The 24410-nt window shown below is 45.5% G+C and overlaps 1 protein-coding gene across 2 annotated transcripts in view; it reads right to left on the bottom strand.

Moving 5' to 3' along the window:
• COL14A1 (collagen type XIV alpha 1 chain) overlaps positions 1 to 24410 on the bottom strand; it is a 189613-nt gene that overhangs the window by 159975 nt on the left and 5228 nt on the right. For both annotated transcript variants that reach the window (XM_038744920.1, XM_038744919.1), the window contains exons 2-4: positions 20904 to 21027; positions 6809 to 6925; positions 237 to 380 (exon numbers count right to left, since the gene is read on the bottom strand). In XM_038744920.1, the coding sequence (XP_038600848.1) occupies positions 237 to 380; positions 6809 to 6925; positions 20904 to 20994 (352 nt within the window). In that variant the 5' untranslated portion in view covers positions 20995 to 21027. The remainder of the gene's footprint in view (positions 1 to 236; positions 381 to 6808; positions 6926 to 20903; positions 21028 to 24410) is intronic.

Raw genomic sequence — 24410 nt, forward strand, 5'->3', positions numbered from 1 at the left:
AAGAGAGAGAGAAAGAGAGAATGTGTAGTTTAAGACTTTATGGGCTATGAGCTTCAACCTGAGGGTGGAATAAGCCCAAATCCCATGTCTCTCCTACACCCCAGTTAGGCTCTCAGGGAATTCCCACTGATGTATCCAATGTATCCACATCACCCAACATTGCCCAGTGCATAACCCACTTGTTTTCCACAAAAACAGCCGCTTAAAGCTGCCCTTTTCAACGTCTGGATACATACTTCTGAACTGGCCTTGAGCTGGCTTGCTCTCTTTATCTTTAAAGTAAGCGATAATTTGAACTGTATAGTTCTGGTCTGGAAGGAGTCCTTGAATGATCGCTTTGGTGGCACTGCTTTGAAGAGTCAGTTGGTTGGTCTTCCCTCCTGCAATGAAACAGAAAAAATGTTCAGTTCTAAAACTCAGAATGAGAGTTTGATGTTGACAGTTCCAGTAGAGGATATACAATTAACCCCCATTTCAGATCATTGAAGGGAAAATTTGAAAATCATTTGAATAACCATACACACACATTTCACTCTTTTTTAATGTAGCATTTTTTTTTAATCCTAGAACCCTAGACGAGTGTGCTATTTAGGGAAATCCTACCAGCAGAATGATGCACTAAAATGCAATCGTTTCCAAGAGGGGAGACAGGGACCGTTTTAAAGGCTGACTGAGAAGCTTGGTTTGGAGCAGAAACTGAATGGTCTTCCAGGCATATCCAATGCAATTACCCACTCTGGACTTCCTTTCGGGTGTTACCGCAGAAGCTGGGGTGTCCTCTAGACCTGGAAATTTATCTTTCCATATTTGGTCTCCATTTCCATCCCCTGAAGTTCAGTAGAAGAGGTTTTTGGATTGCATCATAAATGGCCCTTCAAATGAATATCCGTCAGCACCAGGTCTGCTCACACCCTTAACACGTTCCCAAATCTTTGACAGGCAAAAATAATAACAATTATGGTATTTGTTAAGCGCTTACCATATGCCAAGCACTGTTCTAAGTGCTGGGGTAGATACAAGGTAATCAGGTGGAGCTCACAGTCAATCTCCATTTTACAGATGAGGTAACAGGCACGGAGAGGTTAAGTGACTTGCCCAAAGTCACACAGCTGACACGTGGCGGAGTTGGCATTAGAACTCACAACCTCTGACTCCCAAGCCCTTGCTCTTTCCACTAAGCCACACTGCTTCTCAACATTTCTGTTTTGTTTGTTTACTAGTATTTGTTAATATTTACTATGTGCCAGGCACTGTATGAAGCACTGGGGTAGATGCAAGCTAATCAGGTTGGACACAGTCCATGTCCCATGTGGGCTCCCGGTCTTAATCCCCATTTTACAGATGAGGTCACTGAGGCACAGGAGGGTGAAGTGACTTGCCCAAGGTCACAGTGCAGACAAGTGACAGAAACGGGATTAGAATCCAGGTCCTCTGACTCCCAGGTTCATGCTCTTTCCACCAGCCTATGCTGCTTCTCCCCTTGGGGCTTACTGTCTAAGAAGGAGGGAGAACGGGCATCTTATCCCCATTTTAAAGATAATAATGATGGTATTTGTTATGCACTTACTATGTGCAAAGCACTGTTCTAAGCGCTTGGGGGATCCAAAGTAATCAGGCTGTCCGACATGGGGCTCACAGTCTTAACCCCCATTTTACAGATGAGTGAACTGAGGCCCAGAGAAGTGAAGCGGCTTGCCCAAGGTCACACAGCTGACAAGCGGCAGAGCAGGGATTCGAGCCCATGACCTCTGACTCCCAAGCCCGTGCTCTTTCCACTGAGCCACACTGCTTCTTTAAGATTAATTCATTCATTCAATTGTATTTATTGAGTGCTTACTGTGTGCAGAGCACTGTACTAAGCGCTTGGGAAGTACTAAGATGAGGAAACTGAGGCACAGAGCAGTTGAGCGATTGTACCAGGTCACACAGGATTCAAGCGGTGGAGCCGGGACTAGAACCTGGGTCTCCTGACTCCCAATCCCATGCTCTTCATGCTAGGCTGTGCGGTTTAATATACATAAGCAATCTATTTGAGCCATGTGGGATCTTATGCCAAATTCCAATGAGATCTCAGGGGTAACCCCATCTGGCAGACCAATAGCCAAGCAAAATGATATTGATTTAAACCTTTTGACTCTTGGCCCATGACAAAAAGCAAAGATTCCCGAAAGAGCAGGTCAGCAAGTCCAAACAGATTTCAAGTTGTCAAGGACTTGGGCATAAAAAATGGAAGCAAATTTCTCTCAGGTTCCTTTTGCTGTCCCATTTGTTAATGAATTTTTGAGGACTTAGGCATAAAATATGGAAGCAAATTTCACTCAGGTGCCTTTTGCTGTCCCGTTTGTTAATGAATGGTGACGATTTAAGTCCAGACGCAGCATGGTCTAGTGGCTAGAGCACAGGCCTGGAAGTCTGAAGGACCTGGGTTCTAATCCTGACTCTGCCAGTTGTCTGCCCTGTGACCTTGGGCAAGTCACTTAACTTCTCGGGACCTCAGTTACCTCATCTATAAAATGGGGATTGACGGTGAGTCAGTCCCTCATGGGACATGGACTGTGTCCAACCTGATTAGCTATCCACTCTAGCACTTAGTGCAGTGCCTGACACATAGTAAATGCTTAATAAATACCATAAAAAAGTCTGAAAGTCACTGTTTAGATGATCCAGGGGACAGACTGATAACAGGGAGGAAGTCAGCTCAAGTGTCTCTTATAAACGCTAGACTCCTTGAACAGAGCTGCTCCTCAGACAATAAATCTGTCTTTAACTCTCAGACTGAGCCCCCTCCTTCCTCTCCCCTGCCATCCTCTCCGCCCTACCTCCTTCCCCTCCCCACAGCACCTGTATATATGTTTGTACAGATTTATGACTATTTGACTTGTACATATTTACTATTCTATTCATTTTATTTTGTTAATATGTTTTGTTTTGTTGTCTGTCTCCCCCTTCTAGACTGTGAGCCCGCTATTGGGTAGGGACCGTCTCTATATGTTGCCAACTTGTACTTCCCAAGCGTTTAGTACAGTGCTCTGCACACAGTAAGCACTCAATAAATACAATTGTATGAATGAATGAATGAACTCCTTTTCTCTACAATTTCTATGCTCTTCCCAATCGCTTCTCTATGATTTCTGACCTACTCCCCTCCCTCTCAATCACTTGACATGAATTAGGAGATCTTTAGCACGATTCCTGCCTAGACTCGTTTCTGCCAAAAGCCTGACAGAACATCAATCCTCTGGTGGGATTGGACAGTTTTTCATTAAGTTTGTAAGTCACTTAACCTGAAAATCCAAGGCCACTAAGACCAGTGTATAAGAAGCATAGCTTCGTGGATCGAGCCCAGGCCTGGGAATCAGGAGGACCTGGGTTCTAATTCCAGCTCCACTACATGCCTGCTGTGTGATCTGGGGCAAGTCACCTCACTTTTCTGTGCCTCAGCTACCTCATCTGTAAAATGGAGATTAAGACTGTGAGCCCCATGTGGGACAGGGACTGTATCCAATCTGATTAACTTGTATCTTCCCCAGCGCTTAGAACAGTGCCTGGCACATAGTAAGCACTTAAATACCATAATTATTATTACTATTATGTCCAACTGTGGAACTTAGAGCAACTGCTCTAACCCCAACACAGCCACCACCAGAATGACCTCACCATTAGTCTCCTTGGCACATAGTAAGCACTTAAATACCATCATCATCATCCCCCATCTTACCTCCTTCCCTTCCCCACAGCACCTGTATATATGTATATATGTTTGTACATATTTGTTACTCTATTTATTTATTTTACTTGTACATATCTATTCTATTTATTTTATTTTGTTAGTATGTTTGGTTTTGTTCTCTGTCTCCCCCTTTTAGACTTTGAGCCCACTGTTGGGTAGGGACTGTCTCTATATGTTGCCAACTTGTACTTCCCAAGCGCTTAGTACAGTGTTCTGCACACAGTAAGCGCTCAATAAATATGATTGATGATGATGATGATCTCCCCTCCTCCTGAAGTTTGGGAAAGTTCATCTTGCCTCCTGCCCCAACCAGACTGAACTTTTCAAACCCCGGGAACAATTATGACCAAGGACTGCCTTCCTCTAGACTTTAAGCTCATTTTTTTATGGAATGTGTTGTTAAGCATTTACTATGTGTCTGGCACTGTTCTAACCGCTGGGGTAGATACAAGCCAATCAGGTCGGATAAAGTCTTTATTCCACAAGAGGCTCACAGACAAGTAGGAGGGAGAACAGGTAGTCTTCTAGACTGTGAGCCCACCGTTGGGTAGGGACCGTTCTCTATATGTTCCCAACTTGTACTTCCCAAGCGCTTAGTACAGTGCTCTGCACACAGTAAGCACTCAATAGATACAATTAAATGAATGAACAGGTATTGAATCCCCATTTTGAGGGTGAGGCACAAAGAAGATAAGTGGGTAGGTAATTTGTCTATAAATTCTGCTATATTTTACTCTCCCAAGCGCTTAGTACAGTGCTCTGCACATAGCAATTGCTCTATAAATGCCACTAATTGACTGAAGTGGTGAGAAACTCTTGTGCTATCCTCTAAAGACTAATTGTTGTTGTTTTTTTTTTTTTACTGAAGACTGCCACTTTGCTGTGTGACTTTTGGCAAGTCACTTAATTTTCTGTGCCTCAGTTACCTCATTTGGAAAATAGGGATCAAGACTGTGAGCCCCACGTCATAATAATCACTTTGTATCCCTCCCAATGCTTAGAACAGTGCTTTGCACATAGTAGGCACTTAACAAATACCATTAATATTATTATTATGTTTTCACTGTATTTGCATTCTCTTCAGATCAGTCCTCCCCTACGTTGATTACGAGTCCCTTGTAGATCAGGGACAGGGTGATATATTGATTTTCTATTAGTTATCCCACTGCTTGCTACTTTACCTTACATATTATAATTAATAATAATAATGATAATAATAGTAATAATAAAATGGATTTTATTAAGTGCTTATGTGACAAGCACCATGCTCTAAGCCCTGCAATAGGTACAAAATACTAAGATCTGGCAGAGGTTCTGTTCCACGTGGGGCTTACTGTCTTAGAAGGAGGTAGAACAGGCCCCTTATCCCCATTTTACAGATGAGGGAACTGAGGCCCAGGGCAGTTAAGTGATTGACCGAGGTCACCCAGGACTCATTAATTTATTCATTCAATTGTATTTATTGAGCTCTGTGTGCAGAGCACTGTACTAAGCACTTGGGAAGTACAAGTCGGCAACATATAGAGACAGTCCCTACCCAACAACGCACTCACAGTCTAGAAGGTGGCAGTGGAGCTGCAACTAGAACCTGGGTCTCCTGACTTCCAATCCTGTGCTCTTCTTGCTAGGTCGTGCAGCTTATAATATGCGAGCTATAATAAAGACAACTTAATAGGGGTCATCGTGGGTAGGGACTGTCTCTATATGTTGCCAACTTGTACTTCCCAAGCGCTAACTACAGTGCTCTGCACACAGTAAGTGCTCAATAAATACGATTGAATGAATGAATATGACTGAATGAATGAATGAACCACTCCAAGGCATCAGTGTAAAGGCCAGTTCCATAACCCACTCCCTACCACTTACGTCTAGCTCCCCCAGCCCTATCCTCTTCTCCATCTCCCTTCAAGGCCCTACTGAGAGCTCACCTCCTCCAGAAAGCCTTCCCAGACTGAGCTCCTTCCTTCCTCTTCCCCTCATCCCCATCTCCATCCCCCCAATCTTACCTCCTTCCCTTCCCCACAGCACCTGTATATATGTATATATGTTTGTACATATTTATTACTCTATTTATTTATTTATTTTACTTGTACATATCTATTCTATTTATTTTATTTTGTTAGTATGTTTGGTTTTGTTCTCTCTCCCCCTTTTAGACTGTGAGCCCACTGTTGGCTAGGGACAGTCTCTATATGTTGCCAACTTGTACTTCCCAAGCGCTTAGTACAGTGCTCTGCACACAGTAAGTGCTCAATAAATACAATTGATGATGATGATGATCTGTCCTCTCCTGCTTCTCACCGTGTCATCTAATAAACGTTACCGGTAGACTGTGAGCTCTCTGTGGGCAGGGATCTTGTCTACGGGCTGTCGTATTGTACTTTCCCTGAGAGGCGTAGTACAGTGCTCCGCACACAGTGAGTACTCAATAAATGCCTTTTATGGATTGATTGCCACCCCCTTGACCAGAGCATTGAGCCTGAACTCATCCAGGGTAGGTTCAGGCCAGAAATGGACAAATGGACTTTTTCCACCCAAAATGAAGGAAATGGAGAAGCACCATAGCTTAGTAGAAAGACCACAGGCATGGGAGTCAGAGGACCTGGTTCCAGTCCTGGGTTGGCCACTTGTCTGCTGTATGACCTTGGACAAGTCACTTAACTTCTCTTCTCAGTTACCTCATCTGTAAAACGGATTGAGACTGTGAGCCCAACGTGGGACAACCTGATTCCCTTGTATCTACCCCAGCACAGAGTAAGCGCTTAAATACCATAATTATTATTATTATTATGTGCCTGAATGATGCAGAAGGGAGAGAGAGCCAGGGAAAACAGGGAAGGCCTCCTGGAGGAGATTTGACCTCAATAAAGCTTTAAAGGTGGAGAGAGTGGTGGGCTGGCATATAGGGAGTGGGAGGGAGTTCCGGAGTAGAGGGAGGATTGTGAGAATGTTTTCTTGTTTAAAATGAACCTGTGATACCATCAGAGAGTCCTCTCTGTTAACAGTTAATAGTCCCCAAAAGTAAGAAAAGAACCATTATATGGAAAGGGAGAAGAGAGCAAAACTTTTTTTTTTTACCTGCATTTGGAGTAACAAGAAGTTTGTATCCAGTAAATTTCCCCTTTGGAGCTTTCCATGATATCTGTATGCTGTCATGTGTTAATACACTGTATCTTAGTCTTGTTGGTGGTGCCACTGAAAAAGATTTTTAAAAAACATTTAAATCGGGTAATTTTAATAAGTTGGAAGGCAAAGCAACAGAGACATACTGAACTTAAAACATTTCAACAACTCAAGGGACGTGAATTCTTCCCAAAGATCAATTAATTAATTGATTGGCTTGAAAAAAGACTTCTCCAAAGACTTCCTTATGCCGTCAAGTCACTTCCGACCCATAGCGATACCACAGACACATCTCTCCCAGAAAGCCCCACCTCCATCTGCAATTGTTCTGGTAGTGTATCCATAGAGTTTTCTAGGTAAAAATCTGGAATTGGTTTACCATTGACTCCTTCTGCTCAGTTAACTCGAGTCTCCGCCCTCGGCTCTCTTCCACGCTGCTGCTGCCCAGGGTGGGTGAGTTTTGACTTGTAGCATTCATTCATTCATTCAATCATATTTATTAAGCACTTACTGTGTGCAGAGCACTGTACTAAGCGCTTGGGAAATGCAAGTTGGCAACATATAGAGACGGTCCCTACCCAAAAGCGGGCTCAATGCCTTCCATTCGCTAGCCACTGCCCAAGCCGGGAGTGGAATGGGTAGGCCTCTGGTTGATTCTCCCTCCCATAGCCGAAACTGTAGAGTACTGGAAACTCCCCAGGTGCAACCCTGAGAAGGGCCCAAAGTCTTCACTCAATAGTATTTATTGTGCCTTTGCTCTGTGCAAATAATAATAATAATGGCATTTAGTAAGCGCTTACTATGTGCAAAGCACTGTACTAAGCTCTTGGGAGAGTGTAATTGGAGTAGAGAACACAATCCCAGCCTGCAAGAGAGTTATAATCTTGCAGGGGAAACAGATCCTAAAACAAACTGCAGGCAAGTGGAAACAACAGAGTCTAAAGATGTGAACCTAAGTGCTATTTGTGTCCCCGAGTTTTTAGGTGATGCAAAAATGTTGAAGTGACAATCGCCACAAAATTCCTGCTGTACACTGGAGTTAGGATTGGGTCTCTAGTTCAGTAGATGAAATAAGTCAGAAAAAATGCTCTATTGAGTTATGGAAATAAATCTCTCTCTGCTGGGACATGCCTTTCTGTTGAAACTCTGTTAAGAAATCCTTCATTTGGTTTTTGTTACTTTTGTAATTAGAGGATACCTTTGATATAATATTCTTAATATCCTGCTGAAATATGGTTTTCATTGTAATTATTATACTATTAATTCTGACCTCTGTTTGATGCTTACAATAGCAGCAGTAGTAATAGTATTAAGTACTTACTGCATCCGGAGCACTTTACTAAGCACTGGGAAAGAGTATTCAGGTGGGAATTAGGCACGGAGCCCATCCCTGAGGGACTCACAATCTATGGGTAAAGGTGGGGAGGAGGGGGAGACTGAAGCAGGCACATCTGAGCACGGGCTTGGAGTTAGGGAACATGGGTTCTAATCCCAGCTCTGCCATTTGTCCGCTCTGTGACCTTGGGCAAACCACTTAACTTCTCTGTGCCTCAGTTACCTCATCTGTAAAATGGGGATTAAGATTGAGCCCCATGGGGGACAACCTTATTACCTTATATCTACCTCAGCGTTTAGAACAGTGCTTGGCACATAGTGAGCGCTTAACAAATACCATAATTATTATTATCTGGAGCAATGAAAGAAAACATTAAAACAGCAAAAAGGACAAGGACAAATACATAATAGGCAAAACTGTGCAAATTAGAGAAGCAGTGTGACTTAGTGGGTAGAGTATGGAACAAAGTCAGAAAGACTTTGGTTCTAACCCCAGCTCTGCCATATAATAATAATAATAAGAAGAAGAAGAAGAAGAAGAAGAATGGTATTTGTTAAGCACTTACTATGTACAAGCACTGTTCTAAGCTCTGGGCGGGGGGGGGGGGGGTGATACAAGGTGATCAGGTTGTCCCACGTAGGGCTCACAGTCTTAATCCCCATTTTACAGATGAGGTAACTGAGGCAAAGAGAAGTTAAGTGACTTGCCCAAACTCACACAGCTGACAAGTGGCGGAGCCAGGACTAGAACCCATGACCTCTGACTCCCAAGCCCGTGGTCTTTCCACTGAGCCACGCTGCTTCTCTTCTGTTTGTCTGCTGTGTGACCTTGGGCAAATTACTTAGCTTCTCTGGGCCTCAGTTCCTCATCTGGAAAGTGGGGATTGAGACCGGGAGCCTTACGTGGGACAGAGACTGTGTACAGCCCAATTATCTTGCATCTATTCCAGCTCTTAGTACAGTGACTGGCATATAGTAAGCGCTTAGCAAATACCACAGTTATTATTATTAGCTTTTGTTCTTTTTCTATTACATCATATAATAAAATAATAATAATAATAAAAGGTAGAAACAAAAGCCATTAGGGAACAGTGGACAGAGGAGTAGAATTTCAGGCTCCTCAAGATTCAGAGTCCACAGCAGACCCACAGTGACACAACCAGGCTACTGTGGCCACCAGCCTTCCAAGGGTTATAAAGGGACTCTCACTGCAGATGCTGTTCTCTTTTCTACACCACGCCAGGGCAGGGAGTTCACTCGACTGAGGTTGGGGAAGAGTAGGAGGGGAGGCCTGAGAGCACGCCAGGAAATGAGGCTACACTTGCTGGATGCTTCAGTTGGCCACAAAATACCATGCATAGTGCTGAGGAAACGTTCAAAGACATTCCCTTACACATGGGCCACTGAGGAAATGCCACAGGATCTCAAAGACGCCACCATCATCACCCTCTTCAAGAAGAAATGCAAGAGATTAGATTGTTGCCATTATCGAAGTGTTTCATTACTTTCTACTGTTGGCAAGATTGTAGTCCTGGTACACCTGGATTGGCTGAATATATCCAGAATCACAATATGGCTTTGGTTCAAAGTGTGGTGTGAAAGACATGTTCTTTGCTGCCAGGCATCAGATACAGCATTCACAGACCATATGAAAATATTTGGTACCATCAGTAGATCTGGTCTCTGGAAATTATTTATCAAATTTGCCTGCCCTGAAAACTTGAACAAGGGTCTGAGGTTACTTCAAGATGGCATTGCTATAAGAAGCAGAGAAGCAGCGTGGCTCAGTGGAAAGAGCCCGGGCTTTGGAGTCAGAGGTCATGGGTTCAAATCCCGGCTCCGCCACTTGTCAGCTGTGTGACTTTGGGCAAGTCACTTAACTTCTCTGGGCCTCAGTACCCTCAACTGTAAAATGGGGATAAAGACTGTGAGCCCCCCGTGGGACAACCTGATCACCTTGTAACCTCCCCAGTGCTTAGAACAGTGCTTTGAACATAGTAAGCGTTTAATAAATGCCATCATTATTATTAAGTAGCGTGGCCTAATGGCTAGAGCACAGGCCTGTGAATCAGAAGGACCTGGGTTCTAATTCTGACCCCACCATTTGTCTGTGACTTTGGGCAAGTCACTTCACTTCTTTGGGCCTCAGTTACCTCATGTGTAAAATGGGGATTAAGACTGTGAGCCTCACATGGGACAACCTGATCACCTTATAACCTCCCCAGTGCTTAGAACAGTGCTTTGCACACAGTAAGCGCCTAATAAATGCCATTATTATTATTATTATTATCATTATCATTATTATTATTACTGGCCAGGTAAGAGTTGAGCATTCTCGTACTATTGCGTTCCCCATTGTTAATCAGGGATGTGTTATGGGCCTAGTCCCATTCAATTTACTCTATGCAGCCATGGTAGAAAACGCAAAAAGAAACCTGGATACAGATGTTAGAATCAATCAATCTGTGTTATTTATTGAGCACTTGCTACGTGCAGAGCACTGTACTAAATGCTTGGGAGAAAACAATACAACAGAATTAGCAGCCACATTCCCCACCCATAACTGCCTTTGGGCAAGTCGCTTCACTTCTCTATGCCTCAGTTACCTCATCTGTAAAATGAGGATTATGACTGTGAGCCCCACGTGGGACAATTTAATTACCTTGTATCTATCCCAGCGCTTAGACCAGTGCTTGGCACATAGTAAGCGCTTAACAAATTCCATCATTATTATTATTATTAAAACAAACTTACAGTCTAGAGTAAGAACATGCTTCTACATCTCTAGGAAGCTGCCAACTCCTCCTCAGACTTTGAGCATCATCCAGAGTCCTAAAGGCAGTTCCTCAAGAATCGCCGTCTGCAGATGACTGCACTCTAGAAGCCCACACCTAAGGAGGCCTGGAAATAATTGCAAACTGCTTCATCAAGCGCTTAGTACAGTGCTCTGCACATAGTGAGTGCTCAATAAATACCACTGACTGATTGAATTAGTCAGTTGTGGGCTGACAATATGTCAATGGTGTTATTATTAATACAATATTAATAATAATGGTGGTATTTGTTAATAATGATGGTGTTAAGCACTTACTCTGTGCCAGGCACTGTACTAGATACAAGGTAATCAGGTTGGATACAGTCCCTGTCCCACATAATAATAATAATAATAATAATAATAATAGCATTTATTAAGCACTTACTATGTGCCAAGCACTGTTCTAAACGCTGGGGAGGTTACAAGGTGATCAGGTTGTCCCACATGGGGCTCACAGTCTTTAGCCCCATTTTACAGATGAGTTTACTGAGGCACAGAGAAGTTAAGTGACCTGCCCATGGTCACACAGCTGGCAATTGGCAGAGCCGGGATTTGAACCCATGACCTCTGACTCCAAAGCCTGTGCTCTTCCCACTGAGCCTCGCTGTGGGCTCACAGTCTTAATCCCCATTTTACAGATGAGGTAACCGAGGCACAGAGAAGTGAAATGATTTGCCCAAGGTCACATAACAAGTGGAGAGACTGGGATTAGAACTCCGGTCCTTCTAACTCCCAGGTCTGTGCTCTATCCACTAGGCCATACTGCTTCTCTATTTACTAAGCACTTATTGTGTGAAGAACACAGTATTAGGACTGTCAAGTCCTTCTAGACTTTAAGCCCATTGTGGGCAGGGATTGTCTCTGTTGCTGAATGGTACTTTCCAAGTGCTTAGTACAGTGCTCTGCACTCAGTAAGTGCTCAATAAATATGACTGAATGAATGAAAGTACTAAGAGCTTGGGAGAAGACAAGGCAACAGAGTTGACAGACGTGTCCCCTGCTGATGTAACAGCCATTCATTCATTCATTCAATCATATTTATTGAGCACTTACTGTGTGCAGAGCACTGTACTAAGCGCTTGGGAAGTACAAGTTAGCAACATATAGAGACGGTCCCTACCCAACAGCGGGCTCACAGTGTAGAAGGGGGAGACAGACAACAAAACAAAACATACAAACCAAATAAAATAGAATAAATATGTACAAGTAAAATTAATAGAGTAATAAATATATACAAACATATATAGATATATACAGGTGCTGTGGGGAGGGGAAGGAGGTAAGGTGGGGGGATGGAGAGGGGGATTAGGGGGAGAGGAAGGAGGAGGCACAGTCTGGAAAGCACCTGGAAAGCTGTAACCCCACCAGAAATTTATGTTGGCAAAAAAGAGCGGAGCACCATCATAGAATTCTGTTGCTAGAACGCACACTGATCAACGATCAACACTGCAATGATAGACAAGGAAAAAAAAATATGGAATCCCCTTTCCCCTCCCCATTGCTCCGACTCATTCCCTTTGATCTGCTCCCCCACCCCCCCAGCACTTGTGTGTATATATATATATCTATATATATATAGATATATATAGATATACAGATCTGTAGCAGCATGGCAAGAGCCCAGGCTTTGGAGTCAGAGGTCATGGATTCAAATCCCTGCTCCGCCAATTGTCAGCTGTGTGACCTTGGGCAAGTCACTTGAAGAAGTCTCCCTTTTAGACTGTGAGCCCACTGCTGGGTAGGGACCGTCTCTATATGTTGCCAACTTGTACTTCCCAAGTGCTTGGTACGGTGCTCTGCACACAGTAAGCACTCAATAAGTACGATTGAATGAATGAATGAATGAATGAATGAACTTCTCTGTGCCTCAGTACTTCACCTGTAAAATCGGGATTAAGACCGTGAGCCCCCTGAGGGACAACCTGATCACCTTGTATCTTCCCCAGCGCTTAGAACAGTGCTTTGCACATAGTAAGTGCTAAACAAATACCAAAATAATTATTACCCATTTACTTGTTTTGATGTGTATACATCTCTAATTCTACTTATTTATATTGATGCTATTGATGCCTGTTTACTTGTTTTGATGTCTGTCTCCCCCCTTCTAGATTGTGAACCCGTTGTGGGCAGGGGCTGTCTCTGTTGCTAAATTGTACTTTCCAAGCGCTTAGTACAGTGCTCTGCACACAGTAAGCGCTCAATAAATACAATTGAATTCATTCATTCATTCATTCAATTGTATTTATTGAGCACATACTGTGTGCAGAGCACTATACTAAGTGCTTGGGAAGTACAAGTTGGCAACATATAGAGATGGTCCCTGCCCAACAGTGGGCTCACAGTCTAGAAGGAGACTAGCAAATCCTTTGGGAGCCTGTTAGAGAGTAGCAATGTTGTTATCGTTGTTAATGGTGTTTTTTAAGCACTTACTATGTGCTAGGCGCTGTTTGAAGTCCTGGGGAGGATACAAGCAAATCAGGTTGGACATAGTCCCTGTCCCACATAGGGCTCACAGTCTCAATCCCCATCATGCAGGTGAGGGAACTGAGGCCCAGAGAAGTGAAGTAATTTGCCCAAAGTCACGCAGCAGACAAATCTCATTTCCACTACTTGTCTGTTATGTGACCTTGGACAAGTCACTTCACTTTTCTATATCTCCGTTACATCATCAGTAAAATGGAGATTGAGTCTGTGAACCCAATGGAGGGTTTGTTTTGTTGCCTGTCTCTCCCCTTCCAGACTGTGAGCCCACTGTTGGGTAGGAGTTGTCTCCATTTGTTGTCAAATTGTTCTTTCCAAGCACTTAGTACAGTGCTCTGCATGCAGTAAGTGCTCTGTAAATATGAATGAATGAATGAATGACAGGGACTGTGACCAACCCGATTTGCCTGTATCCACCCCAGTGCTTAGTACAGTGCGTGGCACATAGTCAGCACTTAACAAATACCATAATTACTATTACACACCTCATCCAGCTCCATGATCATTTCTACGATTATCATTTACGGATCTTCGGTAGCAAATGGCAATACAAGATAAAAAAACCATGAAGTCTTGAGACATAGTCAGTCTGCTAGCATCGATGCTATTTTTATCTCAACATGGCTCTGCTGAGAGAACGAACGACAACAGGACACCCAAGCAACTGCTACTTAGAGAAGCAGCATGGCTCAGTGGAAAGAGCCCAGGCTTGGAAGTCAGAGGTCACGGGTTCTAATCCCGGCCCCACCACATGTCTGCTGTGTGACCTTAGGCAAGTCACTTAACTTCTCTGAGCCTCAGTTCCCTCATCTGTAAAATGGGGATTAAGACTGTGAGCCCCATATGGGACAACCTGATCACCTTGTATTCCCTCCAGCGCTTAGAACAGTGCTTTGCACATAGTAAGCGATAACAAATGCCATCATTATTATTATTAGAGAGCTGAAACTGGAAAACCATAACGTTTTATGAACAGAATAAAACAGAGCCACCAACGATGCTGCAACACAGCTGAAACTGGGAGTCAGCTGTTGAGAAGAAACTAGCATGGTGTACTACCATCGAGAAAGTTATGGCTCTTTATGGGCAAGGCTTTGTAAAGAATGAGACAAAAAGATAAGACAAAAAGATGCCAGGCAGTTTAAATGTCGAACACGGCACACAAGGGACACCCTTTTTAAGTGCACGACGTGGCCAAGACTGAGTTTTGCATTGGTTTTTACAGTCACACAGAGGTTCATAGCTGAAATTTACAGTCCAAAGGCACTGAATCGGACATGGTTCAAAGGAGGCTGACAGTCTAGGGAGAGGAGGGAGTGAAATTAATAACAGACAGAAAGGGAAGGAAGGAATGTGAAAACACTACAAAAACAAATCAATTAATAAGAACAAGAGGAGCAGTATCTATTAATCTACCAATAAGAACAAGAGAAGCAGCGTGGCGCAGTGGAAAGAGCATGGACTTTGAAGTCAAAGGTCATGGGTTCAAATCCCAGCTCCACCAATTGTCAGCTGTGTGACTTTGGACAAGTCACTTAACTTCTCTGTGCCTCAGTTCCCTCATCTGTAAAATGGGGATTAAGACTGTGAGCCCCTCATGGGGCAACCTGATCACCTTGTAACTTCCTCTGTGCTTAGAACAATGCTTTACACATAGTAAGCACTTAATAAATGTCATTATTATTATTATTACTTTCATTATCCCTGCTGGAGGAAACAGTCTCCTGGGTCGTCCGTGTTCCCAGCAGGGGTGACCCTGATCAGAACCTTCACGGGGGTGGAACCCCCTGCTTCCCCAGGACAGGATTTGCAACCAGCCCCCTAATCCCCCAGGACAGGGCTTGGAATCCCCCCTGTTCCCCCAGGGCAAGGTTTGGAACCCCTCGCTCCCCTAGCACAGGACTTGGAACACCCCGCTTCCCCAGGACAGGCCTTAGAGCCCAATGCTCCTCCAAGACAAGCCTTAGAACCGGGCTTGGAACCCCCCACCCACTCAGGGCAAAGCTTGGAACCCCCTGCTTCCCCAGGATGGGGGTTGGAAACCTCCTGCCCACCTAGGACAGGCCTTAGAACCCATTGCTCCCCCAGCACAGACCTTAGAAACCCTCACTCCCTTAGGACAGGGCTTGGAAACCCCCCACCCCCTCAGGGCAAAGCTTGGGACCCCCTGCTTCCCCAGGACAGGGGTTGGAAACCTCCTGCACACCCAGGACAGGCCTTAGAACCCATTGCTCCCCCAGGACAGGCATTAGAACCCCTCATTCCCTTAGGACGGGGCTTGGAACCCCCTGCTTCCCCAGGACAGGGGTTGGAAACCTCCTGCCCACCCAGGACAGGCCTTAGAACTCATTGCTCCCCCAGGACAGGCCTTAGAACCCCTCACTCCCTTAGGACAGGGCTTGGAAACCCCCACCCCCTCAGGGCAAAGCTTGGGACCCCCTGTTTCCCCAGGACAGGGGTTGGAAAACTCCTGCCTGACCAGGACGGGCCTCAGAACCCCTCACTCCCTTAGGACAGGGCTTGGAAACCCCCCACACCCTCGGGGCAAAGCTTGGGACCCCCTGCTTCCCCAGGACAGGGGTTGGAAACCTCCTGCCTGCCCAGGACAGGCCTTAGAACCCCTCACTCCCTTAGGACAGGGCTTGGAAACCCCCCACACCCTCAGGGCAAAGCTTGGGACCCCCTACTTCCCCAGGACAGGCCTCAGAACCCCTCACTCCCTTAGGACAGGGCTTGGAACCCCCTGCTTCCCCAGGACAGGGGTTGGAAACCTCCTGCCTGCCCAGGACAGGCCTTAGAACCCATTGCTCCCCCAGGACAGGCCTTAGAACCCCTCATTCCCTTAGTACAGGGCTTGGAAAACCCCTGCACCCTCAGGGCAAAGCTTGGGACCCCCTGCTTCCCCAGGACAGGGGTTGGAAACCTCCTGCCTGCCCAGGACAGGACTTAGAACCCATTGCTCCCCCAGGACAGGCCTTAGAAACCCTCACTCTCTTAGTACAGGGGTTGGAACCCCCCAACCCCTCAGGGCAAAGTTTGGAATTCCCCCCAGGACAGGCCTTGGATCCTCCCGTGCTGCCAAGACAGGCCTTGGAATCCCTCACTCCTCTAGGACAGAGCTTGGGTTCCCTTGACCCCACCCCAGGACAGAGTTTGGACCTCCCCCACACCCCCGTTTCCCCAGGACAGGACTTGGAACTCTCTGTTCTCCCAGAACAGGGCTTGGAACCCCCTGCTCCCTCAGACAGGAGTTTTCCCTGTAAATGAAAGCTGGAAGGGGACATCCTAACATAGGGCCGCCAAGCCCCTTCTCAGGGAAAGAAGACTTACATTTTCCAGTTTACAAAAAGTGGGTTAAAAAGTTTTTAGAAACCCCACAGAAAGGTTTGATCGAACCTTGGGGTCCTGGTTTGGATTCCTGTCCCGCTCAAATGATGGTTGTTAAGTGCTCATTGGACCCAAAGCACTTAATGTTAAGGGCTCGTGGAAATGAATGATCCTAAATTCCCTTTTTTAGACCACTAAAAGTACTTTTAAAACATTTTTGGAAAACTTGAGGCAGTGTACGACTTCTGACATTTCCACAGGAATGCAGTTAGTAGGCGCAGAGTTATCAGAAATATTTGAATGCCGAAAAAATGTTTGGTATGAACTCACTGCTGAACACTGAGCTCTGGACCCAAATCTCACAGTGGTAAACCACAATTCCAGTCCAGAACTGCAATCACTATCGATGGGGTTTTCAGCAGGTGTTGCCCTATCAGGATTATTGGACCAAGAAGAAGTACTGCTCAAACACTGAAAATTAGCTTCCTTAATTTTGCACTCTCCCAAGTGCTCTGCACGCAGTAAGCACTCAATAAATACATTTGAAGGATTGATTCCTATTTAGATTGAGAGCCCCATGTGGGATAGGGATTGGGTTAGGCATGATTATCTTATATCTACCCCAGTGCTTAGTAGAGAGTCTGGCACATAGTAAAGCCCCTGGAAAATACCACACATTATTAATATTAAATGCCCACAGAGAGAAAGAGAGGAAAGTTAAACTAGATTCAAGTGTCTACAGATTCCTAGATATGAGACTTGAGATTCGTACAGACCACTACAGTTGAGAAGCAATGTGGCCTAGTGGAACGAGCATGGGCCTGGGCATCAGAGGACTTGGGTTCTAATCTCAGCCCTGCCGTTGTCTGCTCTGTGACCTTGGGGAAGTTTCTTCACTTCTCTGTGCCTCAGTTACCTCATCTTGAAAGTGAAGATTAAGACTGTGAGCGCCTTGTGGGACATGGACTGTTTCCATCTTGATTATCTTGTTCCAGTACAGTGCTTGGCACATAATAATAATAATGGCATTTGTTAAATGCTTACTATGTACCAAGTAGAGTACTAAGCACTGGGATGAATACAGTCCCATGTCCCATTTGGGACTCACAGTCTTGATCCCCATTTTACAGATGAGTTAACTGAGGCACAGAGGACTTAAGTGACCTGTCCAAGGTCACAGAGTGGACAAGTGGCAGAAAACAGGTCCTTCTGACTGCCAGGCCCAAGCTCTCTCTAGTAGGCCATGCTGCTTCTCTAAGTAAGCACTTAAATACCATTAAAAATCTATATGTACATATACACACACACACATATATGTATATGAGCATCCATGAGATATGAGATAGACAGAGTTCTGAGATCTCCCCACCTGGCCCTCTCTAAGAGAAGGTCGAGCAAGAAGCTGAAACCACAGCAGGAGTCTTGGCTTTGGTTCTTTCCCATCCTGGGCCTCAGCGGGGATAAGGCTTCCCTCAGTACAGACTGCTTCCCCTCACCATTTTGAACAATAATAATAATAATAATTATTATTATTATTGTACTTGTTAAGCACGTACTATGAGCCAAGCACTATTCTAAGCAGAGGCAATAATAATAATAATGATGGCATTTGTTAAGCACTTACTATGTGCGAAGCACTGTTCTCAGCGCTGCGGGGGATACAAGGTGATCAGGTTGTCCCGTGTGGGGCTCACAGTCTTAATCCTCATTTTCAAATGAGATAACTGAGGACCAGAGAAGTTAAGTGACTTGCCCAAAGCCACACAGCTGACAAGCGGTGTAGCCGGGATTAGAACCCATGACCTCTGACTCCCAAGCCCATGCTCTTTCCACCGAGCCACGCTACTGTGTACTCTTTCTATCAGACCACACTCCCTCCCACACCCGTTTGCTGCTCATCTGGCTGGTTCTCGGGAATCTAGTAAGGTAAGAACCGGGTTCATGCCAGAAATGTGCATGCCACGTCACCTGCAGGGGCCTCTGGCTCGCTAGTGAGACAGAATGTTTGAGAAATTCTTCCATGGAGCCTTTCACTAACACCCCACAGTCCTGCTTCAACTCCAACTCTCGCCTCAACTCCAACTCTCTCCCCCTCCAATGTGGCTTCTGCCCCCTCCACTCCACTGAGACTGGTCACCCATGACCTCCTTCTTGCCAAATCCAATGGCTCCTACTCTATCCTAATCTTCTTCGACCTCTCAGCTGCCTTCGACCCCGTGGACCACCCCCTTCTCCTCAACTCGCTATCCAATCTTGGCTTCAAGGACGACATCCTCTCTTAGTTCTCCTCTGATCTCTCTGGCTGTTCATTCTCAGTCTCCTTCGCAGGCTCCTCCTCCCCCTCCCATCTCCTTACTGTAGGGGTTCCTCAAGGGTCAGTTCTCGGTCCCCTTCTGTTCTCTATCTGCACTCACTCCCTCGGTGAACTCATTTGCTCCCACAGTTTCAACTATCATCTCTATGCTGATGACACCCAAATCTACATCTCCTCCCCTGCTCTCTCTCCCTCCAGGCTCATATCTCCTTCTGCCTTCAGGACATCTCCACCTGGATGTCCGCCCACCACCTAAAGCTCAACATGTTCAAGACTGAGCTCCTTATCTTCCCTCCCAAACCCTGTCCTCTCCCTAACTTTCCCATCACTGTGGATGGCACTACCATCCTTCCCATCTCACAAGCCCACAACCTTGGTGTCATGCTTGACTCCGCTCTCTCATTCACCCCACACATCCAATCCGTCACTAAAATCTGCCCTCCCTCCTATATGTTGCCCTCCCTCTTCATGTCCTAAAGATGATCACTCTCCCCACCTTCAAAGCCTTACTAAAAGCACATCTCCTCCAAGAGGCCTTTCCCTACGATGTCCTCCTTTCCTCTTCTCCCACTCCCTTTGGGTCACCCTTGCACTTGAACTTGTACTCTTTATTCATCCCTCCCTCAGCCCCACAGCACTTATGTACATGTCTGCAAGTTATTATGTTAATCTCTGTCTCCCGCTCTGGACTGTAATCTCGTGGCTACCAACTCTGTTATACTGTACTCTCCCAAGTGCTTAGTACAGTGCTCTGCACAAAATAAATATGATTAATTAGTATGTCTAGCTGTGGTGCGTTTGTGGGCCTAGGCTTGCTGTCCAGAGATACACTGGGGACAGGGACAGGTGTGATCCTGTAGCACTTTAAGATAGTGCAGCCTAACAAATTGGCCTCCAAATCACAGGTTTTGTGCCAGCCAAAGATTCCTGACAAGGACCTAATTCTCTCCTCATCTTCCAACACAAATCAACACAACCCGAGCTCAAACAAGACCCTTCATCAGTACCATAACATAACCCAGAGGGCCTCAGCTCTGACAAGAACATCCAGCCTTTAGTACCATTTCTAGCCACATAGTAAGCCTTTAACAAGTAATCCACCATGAATAAGTATGTTTACTGATTCTTGTTATACTAAGTGCTGGGGTAGAAGCAGCATTGCATAGTGGATAGAGAATGGCCCTGGGAATCAGAAGGTCGTGAGTTCTAATCCTGACTTCACTACTTGTCTGCTGGGTGACCACAGGCAAGCCACTTCTCTGTGCCTCAGTTACCTCATCTGTAAAATAGGGATTGAGAATGTGAGCCCACATGGGACAGGGACTGTGCCCGACCTGATTTGCTTGTATCCATCCCAGCGCTTAGTACAGTGCTTGGCACATAGTAAATACTTAACAAATACCATAATAATAATAATAATAGAACTGAGATAATCAGGTTGGACATAGTCCCTGTCCCATATGAGGTTCACAGTCGAAGTCAGAGGGAGGAGGATTTGGTTCCCATTCTACAGATGAGGTAACTGAGGCCCAGAGAAGTGAACTAACTTGCCCAAGGTCACACAGCAGACATTTGGCAAAGCCAGGATTAGAACCCAGGTTCTCTTGCTCCTAGGGCCATCCTCTTTCCACTAGGCCTGGCTGCTGCTTCTCTGTCACCTTCCTACCAAGTTACCACAAACATGGAGAGCAGGGATTCCAAGAGACGGCCCAAGGCCATAATCCAATCAGAAGTAGCTTAGGCAGTTTGCCCCCGTATCATGCAGCCCTCTCGACTACCTTGACCCTGGACGCAGCCGGCGAAGTGAACTATGATTGCCAAGAGTGCCAGAAGGGGCCTGGACTGGATCTTGCTTGGAGAAAACTTCATCTTTGGAACTCTTTACATGAGGAATTGGCCAATCTAGAGACAGAAAACACGGAAACATATCAGAGACAAAAAACACACTGCAAACTCTCAGGCCCCCACAGTCAGGTCAGCTGAACCAACACGGCACCTTAGCTAGATGTGAAACATTTCTTTGAAGGATTCTGCATTTCCTCTCTGTGAACACAGTGTGATCAAAAGACTGGGATGAAAAAGCATCGGGGCGGTTTTCTCAGGTGTGAGATATTTGGGGGGACAAGGCCAGAATCGGTGTCGGTTGGCTCGTTGAGGTAAGAGTGAAAGGTGCCTATTCATTGTCCAGACGCTTCCAAGAACTGGGAAATTCCAGCAACTGACCAACAATTAAAGCAAAGCCGAACTTTGTTACGGTTCTCCTTTGCCCTTCTCTTTATGTGATGTGCTCCGAAGTTAAACGAGGAAGGTGAAAATAGGGGGCTGCCCTTTGGCTCTGTCTGGCTGCCCCTGTTGCTATTGTGGGAGCCTTAGTTGAAGGGTGGGGATACAACACATTGCCACCAGCCCTGACCTCTCACTTTCTGCCACCTATTCACACTGTAGGCAGCCAGAGGACTGGGAAGTAAGAGCTGGAAATTAGTGAGAGAGGAACCATGGAGCTGTCTTCCCTTCCCAGACCTTGACCAAGCTAGCTTCCTCCCTTGAGGAAGAAGTGTATTAAGCAACCACTTAGCCTGCAAACCCCTTACTCTGGACAAGGAGGAAACCAACAGAGTGAGAGAGGCGGATAACTGGGCCACGGGGGAGTAGTGTCAACGTGAGGGTTGTCTGTGGGTCGAAAGCAAAAAAAAAAACAAACCAAAAACCAGGACCCATCTCTTCTTTTTTTCATGGCTCTTGGGGGTCTTTAGCTCCATACCCCCAAACCTGGTATTGCTACATCAGTTGGAATTCTTGACAAGGCCAAATCTGCAATAATCCCCTGTTAGAACCCTTTCCACTGAATGAGTTTGCTCCCCAGTAATGTTACAGAAACATCTCCCTGTTGATGAGTTCACCCACTGAATTTTGCAGACAAGAACATAACTGAAGCTGTACTGGTTGCTTAGTGTGGGCAGAGCTATATCGTGGGCACCTGTGTGAAAAGCATTAGACGAGTTGCTTGGGAACATATGCTAATAGAAGAAGACATGGTCTCTGTCTTTCAGAAGCTTATAATCTAAAGGAATATTCATTCAATCATATTTATAGAGCCCTTACTGTGTTCAGAACGTTGTACTAAATGCTTAATAAATGTAGTATTTGTTAAGCGCTTAATGTGTGCCGGGAACTGTACTAAGTGCTAGGTTGGATACAAACAAGTAGGATTGAACACAATCCCTGTCCCACATTGGGCTCACAGTCTCAAACCCCATTTTACAGATGAGGTAACTGAGGCCCAGAGAAGTGAAGCGACTTGCCCAAGGTCACACAGCAGACAAGTGGCAGAGCCGGGACTAGAACTCATGACCCTCTGAACCCCAGGCCCGTGCTGTAACCACTACAACGTGCTGCTTCCCTAGGCAGGCAGAAACAGGTGCCTTTTATTCATTCATCGTATTTATTGAGTGCTTACTGTGTGCAGAGCACTGTATTAAGCACTTGGGAGACTACAAAATATCAATAAACAGACACATTCCCTGACTACAACAAGCTTACAGTATAGAGACTGTAAGTGCCATGCACACAAGGACACCGAGGGAAAATAGACACAAGTGTTAACAAAAAAAATGTAAGAAAAAAAGAATGAATACAAAATGAACAAATAAATGAATGATAAAATGACTTCTCTATGCTAAGGGAAGTGGAGGGGGAGGCTTGCTTTAAGTGCCCTCTTAGTCCTGTCACACCAACTTCTCAGAGGGCCCCAGGAATGGTCTCTGTGTCCAGCGCTTAGTACAAGCTTCTAGTGCTTAGTACAGTGCCTGGCATATAACAAGAGCTTCACAAGTGCCATCAACATCATCAACTGGAGAGCAAAGGGAAAAGAGTGGGGCATCCCTGTCTGGAATGAGGAAAGTGTTGTGTGTAGCCTGCCCAAAGCCAGGAACAAGAGGTCTCTCTGGTTTTAGTCCATTAAAACTAAAACACTCTTCCTCCTGTCAGGTAATTACAGGAAGCAGTACCATCTCTGCCTCAAAGGAACTGGGCCTGCCCTAACCATCTCCAGTCAGCTCTCAAGCAGCTCGACATTCGAGTGGGCTCAGCTGACTTGGCGGGACTGACGATAAGCTTGAAGAGAACCAAGGTCATGAACTAACCTGCGCCAGGGAAACGTCTCGATCTGGCCATTCGTGGTTCGGTAGCTAAAGAAAAAGAATCACCGAGCTCTGCTACCCAGGCAGCTCCGACAAAACTGACAGACAAAGCGGAAGATGGAATTACAAGCATCCGACCGTGTCTGAGAGGAAGAAGCCAAATGGGAATCCAGATTGCTCCGTAGGCAAGTGAGATAATTTGTGAAGTTCCCTCAAACCCAGATCTAAGTGGGAACAGAGCTGAGAAACGGTGGGAAGTAATGCTTTTTCAATACAGGAACTGTATGGGACAATTTAATCGGCTCTCATCCCGCAACATTTCACTCAAGGAGATAGAGGGCATCCAAAACCACACTCCAACTAAGTACCTTCTCTGCTTCCAGGATACAGCTGGAAGCAGCTTCTCTCTCAGAGCAATAATAAACACAGAGAGCTCGTTTTCCCTCCACAAACATCAACTCAAATAAGTCAGTCCAACAGCGCCAGACCAATGGGGTTTGTCAGCTCTTCCCAAGGCCGAGTGTTATTATACCCAAAATGTTTGTGGCCTTAGCGATGTTTTCTTAAACTATTTTTATTAGGGTGACGAATCACCTATTAGGAGAAGCAGAGATTTCAGTTTTCCCAAGGTTTTTTGCCAAGACCCGGCATTTTGGGATAGGACCAGCGGGGTGAATCCTTGTTCTTATTTAAAAGGGCTGTGAGACTTTGGATCACAAACTGAGACAACAATTGTTTGGGAACTTAGCCAAATGCCCTACAGAAGCCCTGCACTTTGAGAGGCATCCTCCTCTCCACTCTAAGCCCACTTGAGCTCACAGACTAGAGGCATGTGTTTGAAACAAGCATGGAAGCAGAGTGGCCTAATGGATAGAGAACAGGCTAGGAAGTCAGAAGGACCTGGGTTCTAACCCCTGCTCCCCTACTTATCTGCTGTGTGACTGTGAGCAAGTCACATCACTTCTCTGGGCCTTAGTTACCTCATCTGTAAAATGGAGATGAAGATTGTGAGCCCTATGTGGGACAGGGACTTTGTACAACCTGATTATCTTGTCTCTACCCAGCATGCAGTACACTGCCTAGTGCATAGTAAGCACTTAAATACCATAAATAATAAAATAAAGCATGTGAGAGGTAAGATTCGAC

Source organism: Tachyglossus aculeatus, chromosome 4 (genome assembly GCF_015852505.1).
Source record: "Tachyglossus aculeatus isolate mTacAcu1 chromosome 4, mTacAcu1.pri, whole genome shotgun sequence".
Lineage (NCBI taxonomy): Eukaryota > Metazoa > Chordata > Mammalia > Monotremata > Tachyglossidae > Tachyglossus > Tachyglossus aculeatus.